This window comes from Aulonocara sp. 'chitande type north' Nkhata Bay, linkage group LG7 (genome assembly GCF_057382095.1).
Source record: "Aulonocara sp. 'chitande type north' Nkhata Bay isolate Kocher_YH1m ecotype deep benthic linkage group LG7, A_spYH_male_GT1.1, whole genome shotgun sequence".
Lineage (NCBI taxonomy): Eukaryota > Metazoa > Chordata > Actinopteri > Cichliformes > Cichlidae > Aulonocara > Aulonocara sp. 'chitande type north' Nkhata Bay.
This window is the reverse complement of record NC_141350.1, coordinates 53,776,383-53,795,984: the sequence shown is the minus strand read 5'-3', so window position 1 is coordinate 53,795,984 and position 19,602 is coordinate 53,776,383. Positions and strand designations below refer to the sequence as shown.

At 38.9% G+C, this 19,602-nt stretch overlaps 1 protein-coding gene across 1 annotated transcript; it reads left to right on the top strand.

Annotated features, from left to right (window-relative positions):
* Nucleotides 1-7,818: 7,818 nt before the first annotated feature.
* Nucleotides 7,819-14,237, top strand: c9 (complement component 9). The gene is made up of 11 exons (XM_086301330.1): nt 7,819-7,963; nt 8,067-8,151; nt 8,372-8,522; nt 8,602-8,743; nt 9,520-9,658; nt 9,767-9,988; nt 10,094-10,334; nt 10,447-10,581; nt 10,826-11,001; nt 12,989-13,223; nt 13,931-14,237. The coding sequence occupies exons 1-11, from the start codon at nt 7,887-7,889 to the stop codon at nt 14,086-14,088; spliced, it is 1,761 nt and encodes a 586-aa protein (XP_086157456.1). The 5' UTR covers nt 7,819-7,886; the 3' UTR covers nt 14,089-14,237.
* Nucleotides 14,238-19,602: the final 5,365 nt, after the last annotated feature.

Genomic DNA, 19,602 nt, shown 5'->3' with positions numbered 1-19,602 from the left:
AGTGAGCACAATGGCCTCCATCATTTGTAAGTGGGAGAAGATTTGGTGAAGACTCAATGGTTTTGTGTGTAGAATTGAGGTGAAAATTGAATTAAAGTCATTCTGGAATAAGGCTGTAAAATGACAAAATGTAGAACAAGTGATTTGCTGTGGATATTTTCCATATGCAATGCACCCTATACCCTGTACCCATTTTGATTAATATCAGTTTGAGATAACAGATCTTCATAGGACACCATCACAGCCATTCACATTGCAGTGTGCCATCTTGAATGCCAGGGGCGCTATGTGAAGTGCGCTTTGTAGGCTTCAGGGAGAATGTTTACTACATTAGCAGTTTTAGGGTTTTTGCTGATCAACCGATTCTTAATTCAAGAATATTCATGTTGTGTGCTCATCCTGAGCTCCACTCGAGCTGCCTTTTGAGCCTCCTACTTTGCAAACTCTATAGATCTGACTGCACCTCTAAAAGCGCTATCATCACGGTCATAGATGGTACGTTGATGATGATGGGGCTCTTCTCAAAGAAAGGTGAGACAGAATTTGCGAGGCTGGCTAGTTGGTGCTTAAAGAATAATCCAGATCTGACACCTCTAAGCCCAAAGAACTCCTCACAGACTATAGGAGGGCAATATCACCAGTGTTTGTTACCATTCAGTGGATCAACAATGCCATCATGGTAGTCAGGAATGCTCAGCAGCAACTCTGTCCTCTGAGAATTCTTTGAAAGACCCAATAAACAAAAAAAAAAAAAACCCCACTGGTTTTCTTCTGCTGACGTTCCTTTGAGAGCATTCTGAAGGTTGCATCTCTGCATAGTTAACCAGCTGCACCTCAGGAGAAACAGGAGAGTTTTCAGAGGGTCATTTACACTGTCAAAAATGTTTCAACTGCCCACTTCCCCTCTTGAGACATCTACAGCCCCCACTGCCTCAACAGACTCATCCAACTCAGTATAACAACTCTTTGAACTGATGCCATCTGTATCTAAACAGAGAATGTATCGGAACAGGAACAAACACAATTCAAAACAGATTTTTTTACTGTATGTATATTACTGTTTACTATTACCTATACATGGGTTCATTTGTGTATGTACAGTTAGATCCATAAACATTTGGACAGACAACGTTTTTCTGTACATTACCACAATGAATTTTAAATGAAACAACTCAGGTGCAGTTTAAGTGCAGACTTTCAGCTTTAATTCAGTGGGTTGGACAAAAAGATTGCATAAAAATGTGAGTAACTAAAGCATTTTTAACACAATCCCTTCATTTCAGTTGCTCAAAACTAATTAGACAAATTAAATAACTGAAAATAAAATGTTCATTTCTGATACTTGGTTGAAAACCCTTTACTGACAATGACAGCCTGAAGTCTTGAACTCGTGAATATCACTAGATGCTGGGTTTCCTCTTTAATACTCTGCCAGGCATTTACTGCAGCAGCTTTCAGTTGCTGTTTGTTTGTGGGCCCTTATCTGTCTGAGGTTTAGTCTTTAACGAGTGAATGCATGCTCAGTTGGGTTAAGATCAGGTGACTAACTTGGCCATTCAAGAATTTTCCTGACTCTAAATGTTCAGAAGACTAAGAGATGGTTGTTAACTTCAGGAAGAGCTCAATGGCCCACACCCCACTGCACATCAACGGGTCAACAGTATGAAGTTCCTGGGTGTGCACATATCAGATGACCTCTCCTGGAACCTGAACACCACCACCATCATGCAGAAAGCCCAACAACGACTTCACTTTCTTAGGAAACTGAAGAAGGCCAGTCTCCCTCTTCCCATCCTCCCATCATTTTACCAGGGAACCATTGAGAGCGTCCTCTGCTGCTACATCACTATCTGGTACGGGGACTGCACTTTTGCTGAAAAGAAGCCTCTGTAGCGGATAGTGACGACAGCAGAGAGGATCATTGGAGGCCCTCTCCCAACTCTACGACAAACACATCATCCGACGTGCAAACAGCATATTGAAGGACACTTTCCGCCCCTCACATTGGAAAGTGAGGGGTGGCAGACAGTTTTCCATCTGACAGACGGTTTCGCAGCATTAAAACCGTAACGGCCCGACACTGCGAGAGCTTCTTCCCCCAAGCAGTCAGAGCCCTCAACTCACTACCACCAAAGGACTGAAAAACACTTTTACAAAGACCTTACAATACACTACTCACCAAAAGACTCAAAAACAACACAAACTTCCACAAATGCACTACAAACTCGACCTAGGAACAATATGCTTATTTTGCATACTCAGTCACATAGTTACTGAACACATTTGCACATTTTGCATCTTGCACATGTCTTCGTCTTATCTACAATATCCTGACCATAACTTGAACCTGGTATACAATAACTACTGCACAATCATCTCATTTTACTGTAATTGCACATGACCACTTCATATTGTCTCTGTCCTCTCTTTGTTTATTGTACATAGATATAGTTAGTAGTAGTACATTTTTATTCCTTAATTTTACCCAAATTTAACGAGTTAATATTTATTTGTCATTTCTAGTTTTATATCTCTTGGAGATATATTTTTTATATTCTTATAAATGGCCCATGGGGGGCTTGGGGTGAAATGGCATTTGACAATAAAGACCTTGAATCTTGAACTGAATCAAGAATATTCCACTTCTTTGTTTTTATAAACTCCTGAGTTCCTTTGGCTTTATGTTTTTGTTTATCATCAATTTGTATTATGAAAACTGTCAATATAATGAAAAGGAAAGGTATTACAGCCTAGATTTAAAATGATGTAATGAAATGCGTGGTTCCAAGAAAACAACTTACCCAGTTACAAAAATTAACCCTGCCTCACAGTTGGTACAAGTAGTCGGACAGTTGGCGTTACACTTCACCTAGCAGATATGAGCTGAGCTTTTACTGTATGAAGTTTAAACAAACTATTTATTAGCCTGCTAGAGATGTCTGTTGAAAAGGGATTTGTCAATGTTGTGTTTACAACTTTACAACGTGGTTAAAAGGTGAAAAAGTCAATTTCACTTTTATTTTTAAAAATTATTCTTATTTTTCAAATTGGAGTCATTTGAAAAGACTAAAGTGTGTGCAGGGCAAAATTAGCATTTGCTCCACTCAGTGATTGGTCTTTTAAACTGTTGGGTGAGTCATGCTGACTAAATAACACTAAAAAAAACCAAGGTGCGTTGACTGAAGATTTTCTAGTTCTCTCAGACAGTGAATTATGTTGAATGTTCTTGAATTTTGTAATTAAATCTCTTTCTGAGTAGTGTGCATCACCGCATCACAGCTTATTTAAAGCTGTACTTTCATCATTAGTATTTTCCCCCCAAACATGTGACATGAAACAGAACAGATTTCTTATTGCTAAGCTAAGCTACATCAACCATTGATCTCCGCCACTGTGGGTCTACAGTACATACTGACTATTGAATTTAAAAATTAATAATAATAGAGGATATAAGAGCTGCATACACTATATGTAGGCTGATCATCGTATTATTAAATGGAGGAATGAGAGGGAACTGGGGAACGTCAGCCAGAGTGGCAAAGCTCAACTGTTGCTAACGCAGCAAAATTTCTAAAAGTGCAGGCCCAACATTTTCTCTGCTATGCTCTAATCTCACCACAATTACAGTAAGCTGAAGGTTGAAAATGGGTCACAAACTTCCTTTGTCTGTTTTGCTTTTGATGCCATATGGTGATTTAGCCATGTAATAACCGTTTTTACATTTGCTGCTTTTAAGTGGCAGGTGTGGCGTTCCCAGGAGGAAAATATTCAAGTAACATAGAAAGTGTGTTTGTTTCATGTTTGCAGAGGCATCAATAGATGTTTGTTTGGGATAATTAAAAGATGGAGTGTATGTATAAGCAGAGATGGTTACAATTACACAGACCAAGGACTCCAATTTATTTAGCAGAAGCAAGCTGTTGGGAAAGGAAAGCAAGTATGTGTAATTATTACAGAACTAATAAATGCCAGCTTTGACATCCGCAGTGACATGACTACTGATGTCAATGTGGTTCTCAATTGAGAAATGGTTAGTTTCACTTCTGCAAATGTGTTTTACTTTCTTCATTTCATGTTATTTATGTTTTAATTCATGTCCATCCATCCATTCGCTTCCGCTTATCCTTTTCAGGGTCGCGGGGGGCGCTGGAGCCTATCCCAGCTGTCATAGGGCGAAAGGCGGGGTACACCCTGGACAGGTCGCCAGTCTGTCACAGGGCTAACACATAGGGACAGACAACCATTCACACTCACTCGCACACCTAGTGGCAATTTGGATTATCCAATTAACCTATCCCCACAAGCTGCATGTCTTTGGACGGTGGGAGGAAGCCGGAGTACCCGGAGAGAACCCACGCAAATACCGGGAGAACATGCAAACTCCACACAGAAAGACCACAGCCTGATGGTGGAATTGAACTCAGGACCTTCTTGTTGTGCGGCAACAGTGCTAACCACTGTGCCACCGTGCTGCCTGTTTTAGTGTGAACTAATTAATGTGAATTAATGTGAACCTGATAATGAAATAGAAATTATAGGAAGTGATGGCAGTATAAACAGCAGGTTAACAGCCCAGTCCTGGTACCATGCTGCAGAACTGCAAATATTAGCCAACTGAAACCCCCCTGTTTTTATAATCAGTTGAAGAAACCGCCACATATTTTCTGATTTCACCTTTTTTCCTGTGCGAAAGATACTGCTTTTCTTTTGCTTGATATGATCGTTGACACATTTGGGTTTTGCAAAAAACAAAACAAGACAGTTTTCATATTTTCCTTTCAGTTTTATCCAGTGAAAATGATTGACTCATTAAAAAGTAAATAAAATAGTTTTGCAATGATAATAATTTTTAGTTTCTATTTATCCCCCAATTGCATTCATTGTAAATGTAAAATAAAAAGGAGACACAATCTCGGCATACCTCAGCAAATTCACCAAATTCTGCATGAGGACTTCAAACCTGATACGGTGCAGATTTCTCAAAAAGTGCAAGCGTGATGTGTTGTTGATGTTAACAGACGTACAGTATAGTGTGTTTTGTGGGTTTAGAGCTGAGAAATGAGAGAGAAAAGGACAGAGGAAGGATGTCTTTCCTGACTCTGTATCCTGTGTTCTGCTGACAGAGGCTGGTTTTTAGGAGATGAGCCCCACGGAAGCCAGATTACTGTCTCGCTGAGAGTGTTTTCCCATTTGGTCACTAACCGCTGGAATGGTCTTTTTCTGAACCTCTTATTAAACACTTTGATGTTATCAGATATTTGCCTTTATTTGCAGATCATCTGGAAAGAATATGCATGTGACAACATGCTGTATTCAGACGGATGTTGGCAGTGTCTATTATTATGTATGGTTAGTTGTTTTGTGTTTTTTCTTCTTGCATATCAGTACAAGAATCATGTTTTCCTGCCATGACGTGTCTTTCCAATTCAGAACTACTGTTCAGTGATAAAAGATATGGTTCCTTGTTCTTCTAAATGTTACTCATTGTCAGTTGAGGTCAGCGGCACACCCAGTGCTACTAGCACTTGCACACAGAAGTACATGTTTGATGCTACTGTCTGTACTTAAAAACTACATTTTTTTAAGAAACTCGTGGCAAAAAAAAAGAAAAAAAACAAATACAGATGGCAAAAGTCAGCACTGGCACATTCGAGCCTTTATTTCACGATAGAATGCTGACAGAGAAAGTCTAATGGGAAGTGTCCTTCCCTTAGTTTATGACAGGAAGGCCACAATCCAAACATCAAGCATTTTAGGGCGTGAATCCTGGAACTGCCTGCCACCACAGCCAGAACCAAAGATAGCCACTTATCTCCAAGCCATAATTGAGGTAGATTTTTTTGTCTATGTCCCTCTTTGTTCTTTAACCCTCAAGTGTCTTTAGCAGCTAGTTCTTAAAGAACAACACACAGCAGTGGGGCAAATGGCAGTGCAGGAAGCACCATCATGGTATTCTGATAAATACGATGACAGCATTCTACTGGTAGTAGAGTGACTGTGTAGTATGCTGTTCCACAAGTGTTTCCACACAGTTTCAGCCCCCCCTCAAAAAACAGGAAGTCTTTCTAGTCAGGAGATTTGCCAAGCACCTTAACTACCCTCTGGTTTCCTGGGAAAGCAGGGAGGAAACTGTGGAACCTCATAAAAGTGGTGACTTCAGCACATATTTGTGCCTCTCCATTAGGCCACGACCACACTGCCCCTAGAATACCCCAGCTTTGTTTGCAGATACAGGGAAAGAACCAGCACAAGCCAGACCCCAAGTTAAAGATCAGTGTTACTCCCTGAGAGCAACAAAAGCAAAAACTTGTCAGCCCTTCACCTCCCAGCACTTTACAAACGTTCTCTCTGCTCTGTTAATAATAATTGCCCTGATCGTGACTAATCAACTTTTCAAACTTTTATTGCAGTTTAATTATTGCTTAGCCTACATTTAAAGATTACTTTCAGCATTCTTCACTGAGAACGAATCTATTTTGCCTTAAAAAAAATTATACAAACTGCACTCCCTCCACTTGAAGAACAAAGTTCTGCAGACTCAGCAAAAGTCTCCCCGATCACATGACAGATTGGGTGCAACAGTTCAAACCTCACTGTGCGTTGTGCAAGACTTTATTTATTTTTAAAGGTATATTTAACAAAGAAAACAGATACTCGAAAACTACTTGAATTCATGTGTATGCATTACACATTGCTTTCCAAACTCTACAACTGCAGAGTAAACAACGTTCCTTCCACCTAAACCCAAAAACAGTGACGGAGTGAAACAAGAGGACAAAACTAACACTGCCGTTATCTGTTCAGCGTTGCCATCTTGTGGACAAAGAGCTCTACTTCAGCACACCAACCTTTTTTCAGCAGTGGGACTGAATGAAAATTCATTTTCATATTTAGTGTTGTCATTCCATTTTCCAATCTTAGACGATGACCTAAATGTACCGTGGATGCATCATGCCAATGTATTACAACAGTCAAGAACTGAGTCTTTAAATATTTGTTCTGCTTTGCTGCTGACTTGTTTTGTTTGCATGGTTGCGTAGTCCTGGAAACACGAACATGAACAAATGGTCTTAAAAAAAATGTCTCAAAAGAAGAAATCTGAAAATAAACAGAAAAAAGAATAAATATAATTTCTAAATGTGTGTATCTGCTTTAAACCCAGCGCTTAGGATCATTTACACCTTCCCATAGTTTTAAAAACCATTTTTATATTTAGATTTTTATATTTTTGTTGTATATTAGGCTAAAGATGAAATACGTGATTCTTAATAAATCCATATATTTTCAATTAGATCAAACTGTGATTAAATTGTTTGTTAAAAATATCCAAATATCCACTGAGTGTAGCCCTTGTTCGTCCAAATAAATTTAATAGGGTCTCCAATTTGCACTTTTATCATTTCAATGTATATTTTTCATTTGTTATATTTTGGTGGCATTTAGCAGGAAGTTGTAATACTTAGAAACACAATCTTTCTCTGTTATTGTAGTAAATCATGGCTTTCTTTACCAACACACTAGCTCATTACTAATCAAACAAATGAATGTAATGTAAACAATAACCGCTTTCTATAGATTATGAAAGGAGACGATTTATTACTTACTTTTATAGTAGATATTATGTTTTTGTGGGTGCTTTCCTTGCATTGTGAAGAATAAAGATTGAGGCTGTGTGAGTAAGATGTTTATATGCAGACAAACACTGTAAACTCTGCTTTGGGAGTTTCCGAGCACTGAATTGATTTTTGCTGCACCTGAAATCCAAATTATTGACTGTGACAACAACAAAAACACAGTCCTTTAGCAGATGGATAATCATTAACAAGGTGGTAGCTTAAAGGACTAAAGGAGGACAGGCACGGTATCATTTGTGCTGTCAAAGGTTTATGATGAGGCTTGAAATCGCTCTCCAGTTGGCTCTCGCTGGCCTCTGTCTAGCTCTGGCACTTCTTGGGGAAGGCATGTATGTATATTTCCTGCTTCACTTACACAACATTAAGGATGTTTGTATAATCATTTACTATTATTATTTAGAGAGTTTATTGTGTCTAATTTGTGTATTTTAGGGCTAATCCTGATCCGCCAGCTGTGGACTGTGCATGGAGTCGTTGGTCAGGGTGGAGTTCTTGTGATCCTTGCACAAAAACCAGAGTGAGTCAATTAGGATTTTGATCAGTGTCAGAGACTGTGAACTTAATAGTGCCCAAGCTAGAATGCTTTTAACTTTTTAAGTCTATAATAATAAATAATCAGACTAAACAGGTTGAAGTAGTGGTCTACTATCTATGCACAGTGCCGCTCACAGCCAATCTTCTTTTGCAGTGCTGCTCTCTGTCTTTATCTTTAATGTGACACTATGTATTATCCTCAGAGGCGTTCTCGAAGTACAGAAGCATTTGGCCAGTTTGGAGGTAGAGCCTGCCAGGAATCGATAGGAGACAGGGAGTTCTGTGTACCTGATGGTCAATGCGAGCTACCGCCTCCCCGTGCGTGCTCAGACTCAGAGTTCCAGTGCGAGTCAGGTACCACAGTATTAGTACCTCAGTCTTTATCGCTTTGTTTTTGGGGAGCAGTATCATGCAATTCTCTGTCTCTACACAGGGTCTTGCATTAAAAAGAGATTAATGTGCAACGGAGACTATGACTGTGAAGATGGATCAGATGAAGACTGTGAGACAGAGCGTAAACCCTGTGGCTCGGCAGTCCTTGACAGCAATGAGCAAGGCAGGACAGCAGGATATGGGTAAGTTATTAAAGAGCTCAATCAGTGGGAAATAAAGAGTCACTATAAATTAGCATGACAGTAAAATGAATACTTGGTAGAAAGAGTAAATCATTTACATTGGGGAGACACATAAACATCTATTGGTGACAATGTTTACAGAAAACCAGCTTCCTAGCAGAGTTGGCGTTTTAAATGTGAGCTGCTTTTAAGCAAAAAATCCACAGATTTTTTTCTTAATATTTTTAACAATAGCTGGTCTGTTATGAAATTTTTCACCAAAAGACTGATGAACACGTTAATTTCACTGATAGGTGTCATAAATGAGGCAGGATGTTTCCTACAACCTACAAAAAGATATCGGCTTATAAAAATGCAGAATCTTCAGGCAAGGGATGGACTTTTTTGTACTGGGAGCTTGCTGTGCGTACTTAATTTGGTGCCACTAACCAACCATGCTTGGCCAGGCTTTAACTTTATCCTATTAAACAGACAATTAATCTTTTTTATGGCTTTTTATATTTAACTAAAATCATAAAGGATGACCAGCTCACATAAGAGGAAATCTTTGTCTGGATGGAAGTACTGGCTATTTTACCCAGAGTCTAAGCCATTTAACCTGGATCTTCTGACTTTAACGTCCTGTTTAATGGATGGATAGAGTGCACGAGTGGTATCAGTCTTTTCACCTGACTCTTACAAAGAAGGAGAATGAGGATGCCTTCTATAATATTAAAACTCTTGAACTGGGGTAACACTGTAAAAGTCTTAAAGTGGCCTCTATGTTCATCCACCAGAATCAACATCTTGGGTACAGATCCTCGAATGAACCCGTTCAACAATGATTACTTCAACGGGAGATGTGATCGAGTGAGGAATCCAAACACTGGGACGTTTGACAGGCTGCCCTGGAACGTCGGCGTGCTTAACTATCAGGTTAACCATGGCAACAAAAAGAATTTCAGTATTATAAACTGATCGTGAACACATGTAAAGGATTTTGTTTTGCCACCCAATACTGATATATGTATTCTGTTGTTTCAGACGTTAGTGGAGGAAACAGCTTCGAAAGCACTCTTTGAAGACACTCATAGCCTTCTGCGTGAAATCCTCACTGAGATGAGTGTCAACATTGATGCTGGTCTTTCTTTCAAATTCACCCCAACTGAGGAGTCTTTGTCGAATATTTCTCTAAATGTTGGACTATCGAGTCAGTATGAGAGGAAAGAAATGATTAAAACGGTCACCGAAAACACCAAAATTAAGGTAAATATCCTCTAATAATTTCACAGAATCTAATGTACAACCCAGAATAATCAATATTCTATGGACAAGCTGCATCTCTTTTTTTTTTTGACCCCACAAACTTAGAACAACAACTTTATGCGGGTGAAGGGCAAAGTTCAACTGAGCACCTACAGGATGCGCTCCCGTGAGCTCAAAGTAGCAGATGAATTCCTGGTGCATGTCAAATCTTTACCTTTGCAATATGAGAAGGGAATTTATTTTGCCTTCCTGGAGGACTATGGAACCCATTACACAAAAAATGGGAAAACCGGCGGTGAATACGAATTGATCTATGTCCTCGACCATGACACCATTAAGCAAAGAAGTATGTCTATTTGAAATCATTCTTTTCTGCTATGAAGCTTCTTCAGCCTTATGGTGTGTTGATTAAATACAAGTGATAAGCACTAATTATCTATACTTTATTGTTCTTGCAGATATGACGCAGAGAGAAGTTCAAGACTGCATCACATTAGGCATTGAAGGAGGCCTCAGTTCCACACTTACGACGGACAGTATAAGCGGACACTATAAGCCTAAACATTGTGATAATAAATCAAAAATGGACGAAGGTTTGCATTCCCTGTTAAATGAACAAAGCTAGCATGCTTGATGATTCTGACTAAATTCCCAACCACTTTCCACAGTTTAAGTGTATTTTGGTGTTTTACTTCAAGGAATGCTGCATGCATGAAACTTAACTGTATTAAAACAGAAAAGTTCAAATCCAAAGTTAAAGTCTTAAACTGAATTTGGAGCGAGTCACTGCACTGATAATGAAAAGTCACTAAAGTTTCCTTTTCTGTTGCCACACAGGTAAGGCTGAAGGAAAAGCTATGGTGGATGAGGTGATGACATCAGTCAAGGGAGGTACCCTACTAAGTGCTGTTAGTATGAGGGCTAAACTAAATAGGGATGGAGTGATGGACCTTGCAACATATCAGGAATGGGCTCGGACCATCACAGAGGCCCCTGCATTGCTGCACAGTGAGGTACGAATAAAGGTCACAGCAAGGCGAGAGCAAGTTAAACTGAAATATACATACTGTATAAATGTATATGTTTATGCGGGAGTTATGTTCTAACCCGCAGTGAAATCCGCGAAGTAGCCAACTTTATTTTTTACAATTGTTATAAATGTTTTAAGGCTGCAAAACCCCTCACTACACACTTTATACACTTTTCTCAGAAAGGCATTAACATTTTCACACTTTTCTCTCTTGTTTAAACTCTCTCAAAGTTCAAACCTTTGTAGAAAAATAAGTCCAGTATTATAGAATGAAACCAAAGGCACCCGCGGTCCAGCACTTCAGAGTCACACTGCTAGTGATCGAAGATTTATGTAAATTTGACAAGCTGAACGCATTCTGCACTGTACAGGAGACACGGCACGAGATTGACTGGCCCATGGTCTACAGCCAATCAGGATGCAGAACACAATGCGCTGTAAACAAAAACAAAACAAAACAAAAGTGTGCAAAATTGCACACAAAACAGCGAGGCGCCGAAGGTGAACCACGTTATAGCGAGGGACCACTGTAATGCCTACATTCTGGGTATTTTACCAGAAAGGATACACAAATTATACAAATGCTTAAAGGTAGGCCTAGTGGAAAAAGGGGGTAACAAGTCAGGTTTTTACATGAAACAACAATAAATATGCAGTAAGTATATAGTATAAGGTAAAATAAAAGAATAATGGACTAATAAAATTCATCATGCACACCAACATAATGAATATTGAATTGATTTCATTAAAAGCTCCTTTGGCTGTAGTATAAAGTGTTACCAAAATCTCTTAAGGGATTGCTATTGCAGAAATTTGATCTAATGACTGTAATCAAACCAGACTTTTATATTATCTAGGGCTATCATCAGTGTCTTCACTAAACTGGTGACATTACCTAACTCAATGAATCAGCACAGCATTTATGCAGGTAGCTTCTACTACACATATGACATTTACTTTTCTTCTGGTGCACTCACATGGTTTAAACTTTCTCAACTGCGAATTGCTGTGAAACTTTACACATAAATGTCATCCTTAAAATGAACTGCCATACTCCCGACTCTACACTTTCACTTTAGGGAATCTTATGTAGACAACAATGTAGTGAGCTCATAGAATTGTTAAATGCCACTGAACAGTTGCAATGTGATAGATGAGTGTTTACTAAAAAACTTAACACAGACATGTGTTTTGTTATACCTCTGACCTATTGGATTACCACCTACCGGACAGGCACACTGCAGTATGTGTGACTGAGCAGTGCTCAGTGTGAGTTGATTATATGTACTACAGAGTCTCCACAGAGGACTGTACTGTCTCCATTTCTGTTCACCTTGTACACCTCAGACTCAAGATACAATTGCGGGGTCATGCCACCTACAGAAATACCCTGACAGTTCTCCAGTGGTTGGATATTATTAGCAGCTGGCGAGAGGAACAGTGCAGTGGGTGATTGTGCAGAGTGGTCTGGGAGGAATCGTTTTCTTCTGAATGTAAATAAGGCGAGAGAAATGGTAATTGACTTTAGATGCATCAGCAGCTACATCCTCCATGTCTATTCTGTTAGAGGATCAGAATCAGAATACCTTATTAATCCCTAAGGAAATTATGTGTTGATGTGGAGAAGGAGAACAAGTACCTCGGTGTCCACATCATCAACAGGTTCACATGGAAGACCAAGAAAGGGATGAAGAAGTTATATTTTATTTTTTTTAAAACTTAGATCCTTGAGTGTGTGCAGCCTTAATTGGAGCTTTTCTATCAGTCATAGTTTTGACTTTGCAAAGGCAAAGGCTCAAAGTTTAAAGGCTACTTTGTGTTCAACACTCACTGCTAAATATTAGCATGCTAACACAACAAATTACGATAAATATGAAATGAAAAAATATTAATATATTCTAACAAAACTCCTTCTAATATATGTTCTAATGTATTTTAACATATTGCATATATTTTGTTGTTTATGGCAGCCAGAGCCCATCCACATGTTAATTCCACTGGAAATCCCAGGCGCTAGCTCCACGATATCAAACTTGAAGCGGGCTATTGCAGAGTATGTGGCAGAATATAACGTATGCAAGTGCAGGCCCTGTCAAAATGGAGGCACTCTTGCTCTGCTGGATGGAAAGTGTATCTGTCTGTGCTTGCAATTGTTTGAAGGCGCCGCTTGCCAGACTTACAAGCGTGATAGAACTAGTGTCCAAGGTAAGCCTAAACAGTTGTTTTCTCAATGCAACCCAACTTCAACAAAAGTTGGGATGCTAAGTAAATGCTAAATAAAAGCAGATTTTGATGATTTGCAGATTTCATAAACCCATATCTTAGTCACAGAATGTAGATAAGATTTAAAAAAGAAACCTGAGGCAGAAACTGGAACACAATATTGGATGCCTCAGCTCTTTACACAATCAGCACTGAAACATAGTTTTCTGCACCATCCACAAATGCAGATTAAAGCTCTTTTGTGCATAATAGATGCCATATGTGAATATGATCCAGAAACACTGCGGTCTTCTTTTGGCCAAAGATTACTTAAAATGGACTGAGACAAATCGGAAAAGTGTTCTGTGATCAGATTAATTGATATTTGAAATTCCTTATGGAAAACATGGATGCCACATCATCCTGTCCCAACTTTTTTGAGATTTGAGATTCAAAACAAGTTAATATTTTTCCATGAAATAGCAAAATTTCAGTTTAAACATTTTATATGTTTTCTATGTTCTATTGTGAATAAAATATGGGTTTATGAGATCTGCAAATAACTGGATTCTGGTTTATTTACATTTTACACAGCGTCCCACCTTTCTTTTTGGAATTGGGATCGTAAATCTTATCATTCTAACAAGGCCTCGCTCATGTTGCTTTAAGTAATTTTCCCTGCATTTGTTAATTTGAAAAATGTGTGCCAGGTACAAGGCCGGCTGTTGTTCATGAAGGTAACTGGTCTTGCTGGTCTGCCTGGTCCAACTGCAGTGGAGGGAAACGCACCAGGACACGTGGCTGTAACACAGATGGTGTCCCGGGAGCTGCGTGCAGTGGAGACAGAAACAGTGAAGAGTACTGCTAATAGCAAAAGAACTAAATTAGAAAGTTTCTTTCACAATCTTATTCTCTCTGATACATATATGGCACCATCAAAATCTTAAGGCATATTTTTGACATGTCAAGGTGTAAAAAACATGTTATCGGGATCTAAATTAAACATTTAGGTTCAAATGGTCTTTGTCTTTCTCTCTAACAGTGTGCATCTTTCAGCTTTGCTTCACTCAGATAGTGTTGGCTGAATTATATTAATGGGCTAATAGCTCATCCTTAAAGGCATGTGGCCACATTCCATCTGGCTGTACCGTGCAAATAAGAACCAGATGAGTAGAAGGCAACTGGGTGGAAAGAAAACTGACAACTGAGGACAAATAGAGACCGTCAGTGGACAGAGACGAGAGATTTGGAGGTGCTGGACATACAGCAAACATAAAGGATGACCATCCTTCTTTGTTTATATGTAATTAAAAGCCCCCAAAATATCTTTGAAATCTTAAAGGATCATAAGGCATTAGAATAGAATAGAATAGAATTCAACTTTATTGTCATTGCACATGTCACAGGTACAGGGCAACAAAATGCAGTTTGCATCCATCCAGAAGTGCTTTAGCTATGATATAGATATATTACAATATATATCTATATTATGAATGTGGAACTTGAAATAAATGTAATTCTTGTGTTTAATACTGTTTATGAGTGCTAATGAAAATTAAAAATACACCTTGTATGCTGCCATTCCTGGAGAATACATGATCCATTGTGGATTTTGGATCAAAACTTTACTCGTTTTACTTACATGCCTGCAACTCGGTATGCAGCATGTTCGATACGTACATGTTTGAGAGGAGAATGCTGCATCCCGGTTGAAATTTTCCTGAAAAAAGTACATAGCATGTGTAGTTTACAAATTGTGTGTAGTTTGGATTTACAAATTCCAAATCAGAGAAATAATGTCAATGAAATGTGTTTTGGTTTCCGTTTCCTGTCCAGGACATTTGAAAAGCATCAATCTTATTGCCAATAATATTACAAACACCTGTGCTTTTTATAATGTGAGAAGTCAGAAGTCCGGTGCTGTAATATACAGTGCCCAACCTCTTTTTCACTGTTTTCCTTCCTTTTGTGAAATACTGGCACTGGAGTGGGAGGTTTTTCCAATATTGTGCTGCAGAAGGCCTCATCTTTGACATACTGTGGCGAAGTATTTTGTATGTATTACATTTTCCAATATCAGATTTCTGGGAGTATCACTTGCTGTCATTGCTTAAAGAGTAAGTCCAAAAGATTGTGTGTTTGTGTGAGCGTGCATATGTGTACATTTCTGTGTGAGTAAATGGGTGTGTGTCTACTTGAAGGTTGTGTGTGGGGGAATGAATGCATACTTGAGAAATAACCATGGGGGGTGGTGGCCCCTGGCCTTTAGGATGTCAGCATAATGGAGTAAAACTTTGGGACCGTATTGAGCTCCAGGGAAACTCCATTCACTGCAGTCAGCAACCCAGCCTCAAGCCATTATCTTAGTGGAAAACGTTTTGTTCTTAACTCCGTCCTTAGCAGCACCATTTGCAGAAAATAATGAACTCCTCTTCATCAATAGACTGCCCAGTTCTCTCTTTCTTTTTTCTTTTCTTTTTAAGAAATATTAAACACATACTACATGCTGAATCACACGGGACCGTGTGAAAATTTGCACTCTAAGAACTCGTTTGGATAACTTAATAGTTTAAATTCTACAATGTTGTAGTCATTTTTTTGTAGAGGGACAATATTTATGCATATTTAAACTGCATACTGCATATTTTTATATACATCTGTATTTGATGTGCTATGAAGGAACTGTGATAAATACTAAATAATAATATGCTTTTCCTTTATCAAATAGTGTATGATAGTGGTCCTCAACCTTTTTTGCGCCACAAACCGGTTTATGTCTGACAATATTTTCACGGACCAGCCTTTAAGGTGTCGCGGATAAATACAGCAACCGGTCCGGTCCGTGCCCCGGGGGTTGGGGACCGCTGGTCTGTGAAGTATCTGGTTATGCACAATGGGGGAAAATAAGATTTGGCGTCACTTAAATAAAATACACTTCACTGTGATATAGTTAGAACATGCAAGTTATTCTACTTGATAAAGATTCAACTTAAATCAGAAAGTTCTTCACTTTGCTTGTTTCTCCAAAGCTGCAGAACAAATGCTCAGTTTCCATTTCTGTGGCATTGTTTTTGAATCTCGCAAACATTTGCTTTCTGTGAGGAACAGGTAACAAAAAGCCCGAAGAATAGTGTGAAACTACCCCGCCTCACACTCTTAAATGACTAACACAGTTGGAGTCGCCCCCACCCCTCTTCCCTGGGTCACTAAATGCATTGAAATTTTAGAGGGCTGCTACGGCAGATTACTTCACACAGCTGTCCCAGCACCGTGGAAATGAAGTTATACCCCTTGTCAGCGATGTTTTGTGTTCCCTCTCTAACTCCTTGAGAACTTGCTCTTCAGCAGGACTGCAGGAGGGAACCGGGGGGAGGGAACCAAAAGATAATTCCTCTCCAGCTATCCACGAGAACCTGATCTGATTGGTTGAATAAATATTCCCTCTTTGCATCATAATTCAGAGAGGCTAGAAAACCCCTGACATTCAACGCCCTCTCCCAGTCCAATCCCTTCCCCCATTAACCCTGAATCATAAATCAACCCCCTCCTCCACCTTCCCAACCTCTCTAAAGCTCCGGGTACTCCCTTCCTCAGGCTCATCTCATAACCTCTTCTTGTTGTGGGTCACTGGGGTTTATTCACTTTACATTGCTGTTGCAGTAAGTTTGTTTACTTTTGATCACAGCTAAAGGGTTGCCCATATCTAAAGAAGCATTTAGAAACTTTAATGCTTGTAGCTTTTTGGGAATGAAATCAAACAATCATCCTCCCACAAAATATAAATCAATAAATTCAAGTCATTTCATTTGAGTTTTATTGTCACTTTTTGTGCAATTCACAAAAAATGAAACTATCCTTTTGCTACAATAGATTCTCCCAAATCTTTTGCTGCTATGTGATCTATAGTTTAGGGTTATGCTACATTAATACTCAAACTGAACATGTTGATATTTTGCAGGTGCAAACTTTGATCTTACAGAGCTACAACAAATAGTTCTAGTTATTATTATCCTTTTTCAGATTAATCATTTACATGTGTTTAATGAGACTGAAGGGATGTCTAATGTCTAACCAAGTAAGATGCCTCACTCACTGTTTGAGAGTCTGCATGGGTTTCAAAATAAAAGGGAGAACAGTGGTAGTTTCTGCTGCTTTTGCTTACCTTTTCCTTTTTGTTTACCTCTGTTTATTCCAGCTTTGGCTTTCTTAAACATAACAACTTGTTGCCCTTGAAACTTCTTTTTCTTTCTTTACTTTCTTACTTTCTTTGTTTCGTCCCTTTTAACTTCATTTCTGTGGGTTCACCTCAGGCAAACTAGAGCATAATTGAATTAAAGCAGTTCTCCAAGACTGCGAGTATCCAAATAAGCTCAGCAGAAAAAAGTCAGGCTGGCGACTGAGCTGCTTTAGAAGTCCAGTGGCACTGTCACAGGAAATGACTTATTTTATTGCCACTGAGCTAAGAAACAGGTTGGGACATCAAAATAAACCACGGGATTGGGCCAAATACGTTGAATTCAAATAACATATTTCATAGTTTAGATGTTCTTTTTTTATTTTTAGCCAATAACATTTGAAGCATAAAAATAACAAAATGATAAGAAGTTGCATATGAACGACCGTGGACTGCCTGAATATTGTCTGCAAAGTAAACAATAAAAGTAATAAAAATGTGCCTGTCTGCTTTGACACGGCATATTCTAGAGGTCGAATGATTTGAGGTGGGCCAGAGGGGAGGATGGCCGAGCAACAGTTTGAGTTATGATGAGGCAATTTTAATGAGGTTGTGCTCCGTGCACGAAAAAAGCCCCTGTTGACTCTTTTCTGTTTCAGCACAGGGAATGAAACACTACTTTCCCATTTTTCTTTGGTACCAAAAGTTAATTGAAAACATTTCAGGGCAATGTATTGTCGGGGCCCCCATATGACTCTCATCCCTTCATTATCCCAAACAATAATAAAAAGGCATTACAATTATTAATGGTTGGATTGGAGGCCTGCTCTCTTAAAGTGCCAGTACCAGCCTTTTTCTTTTCATAACAAAGACCCAGAAAGGCCCCTTCTGCATAACTTTTTTTTAAACAGTTACGACCTTTCTAGGATTTATTATTTGGGTTATTCTGTTTACAGCTGTCAATTAACAGCTGATGTTTTCCACAGTGTAGTCAGTGTACAAAACTGAAGGAATTTATCCTCCTAGCCTCTGATAGAAGTTGGAGACAATGACTATATACTTCTATATACTTATTTATAAGTAAACCAAAACAGATGAAGAACTGTTAACAGAGCGTCAGCAGGAATTAGACTGAGCCATCAAGCTAAACTCTCTCACATAACTCCTCTCTCTTCTTCTGAGGTAGCTGCCTCTTCATGCCCCCCCCCACTCCCAAACACTAGGACAGAGTGAATGAAGTGCAACTCGTATTGTGCCAGAGCACCATTGTGTGTGTGTGTGTGTGTGTGTTGGGGGGGGGGGGGTTGTCTCTGCATAATAGAGGTGCCACTTGACTTTTCCTTCAACAATGGGCCCATCTCTTTTTATTTAAAAGCAAAATGGCTGCCATTATTGGTTTCAAAACACCAGAAGGACGGGACACTGGCTGTTTCGGTATACTGAGCTGACTGACTCATTGCATGAGTCACAGGCATGTAGACAGACAGCATGTGTCACTGCTATCACTGATTAAACATAGTTGTCACAAACAATTCAATGACTCTGGGCAACATCTTTGCAACACAGTACAGGATATGGATTTTTACAGGTTATTATGATACCACTGACCTTTTAATCTGGGTTAAGTTAGCTCTAGATTTTGCTGAGTGGTACTGACACTTAATATTGCAACTCAGGCATGGTTTAAATAGCAAAAAAATACCAGTGGTGTAAATGCAGACCAACGAATGAATGAAATGATTACTTGCGACATTGAAGAATGAAAACCATAAATTGTGTTATTTTATGTTATAAAATAAAACAGAATACTGTGAATAAACCACTTCAGCATTCTCCTCTGATGAATACACACAACGCCAAAACTATGCTTATATGCAAACAGAACTACTCCCAACATAGATGTTTACATCAGCGCTGTAACTTGCACTATTATATCAACCGATTCGCACTATAACCAGGGTTTGCCTCTTATCTGTATTTAATTTTATTCAATTTAATAACGGTACGGTACTCTGTTTTTGGTAACCATTGTCCTTGATGTAAATATGTAAAAATTGTGTATGTTTCTGATCTGTGTCTTGTGTACTGTTTGTTTGTACATGTGTCTTTCTTGCTGCTGTTACACCCAAATTTCCCCTTGTGGGACAATTTAAGGATTATTCTATTCTATATACTAGAGAAATACACACGGAAGTCCAAGGACAAAAA

Bases quoted from the DNA above. Each gene is read 5' to 3' on its own strand.
- c9 (XM_086301330.1), top strand. From the start codon at position 7,887: ATGATGAGGCTTGAAATCGCTCTCCAGTTGGCTCTCGCTGGCCTCTGT. The intron at 10,582-10,825 runs GTTTGCATTCCC...GTTGCCACACAG, and splicing joins TAAATCAAAAATGGACGAAG to GTAAGGCTGAAGGAAAAGCT. The intron at 11,002-12,988 runs GTACGAATAAAG...TGTTTATGGCAG, and splicing joins CTGCATTGCTGCACAGTGAG to CCAGAGCCCATCCACATGTT.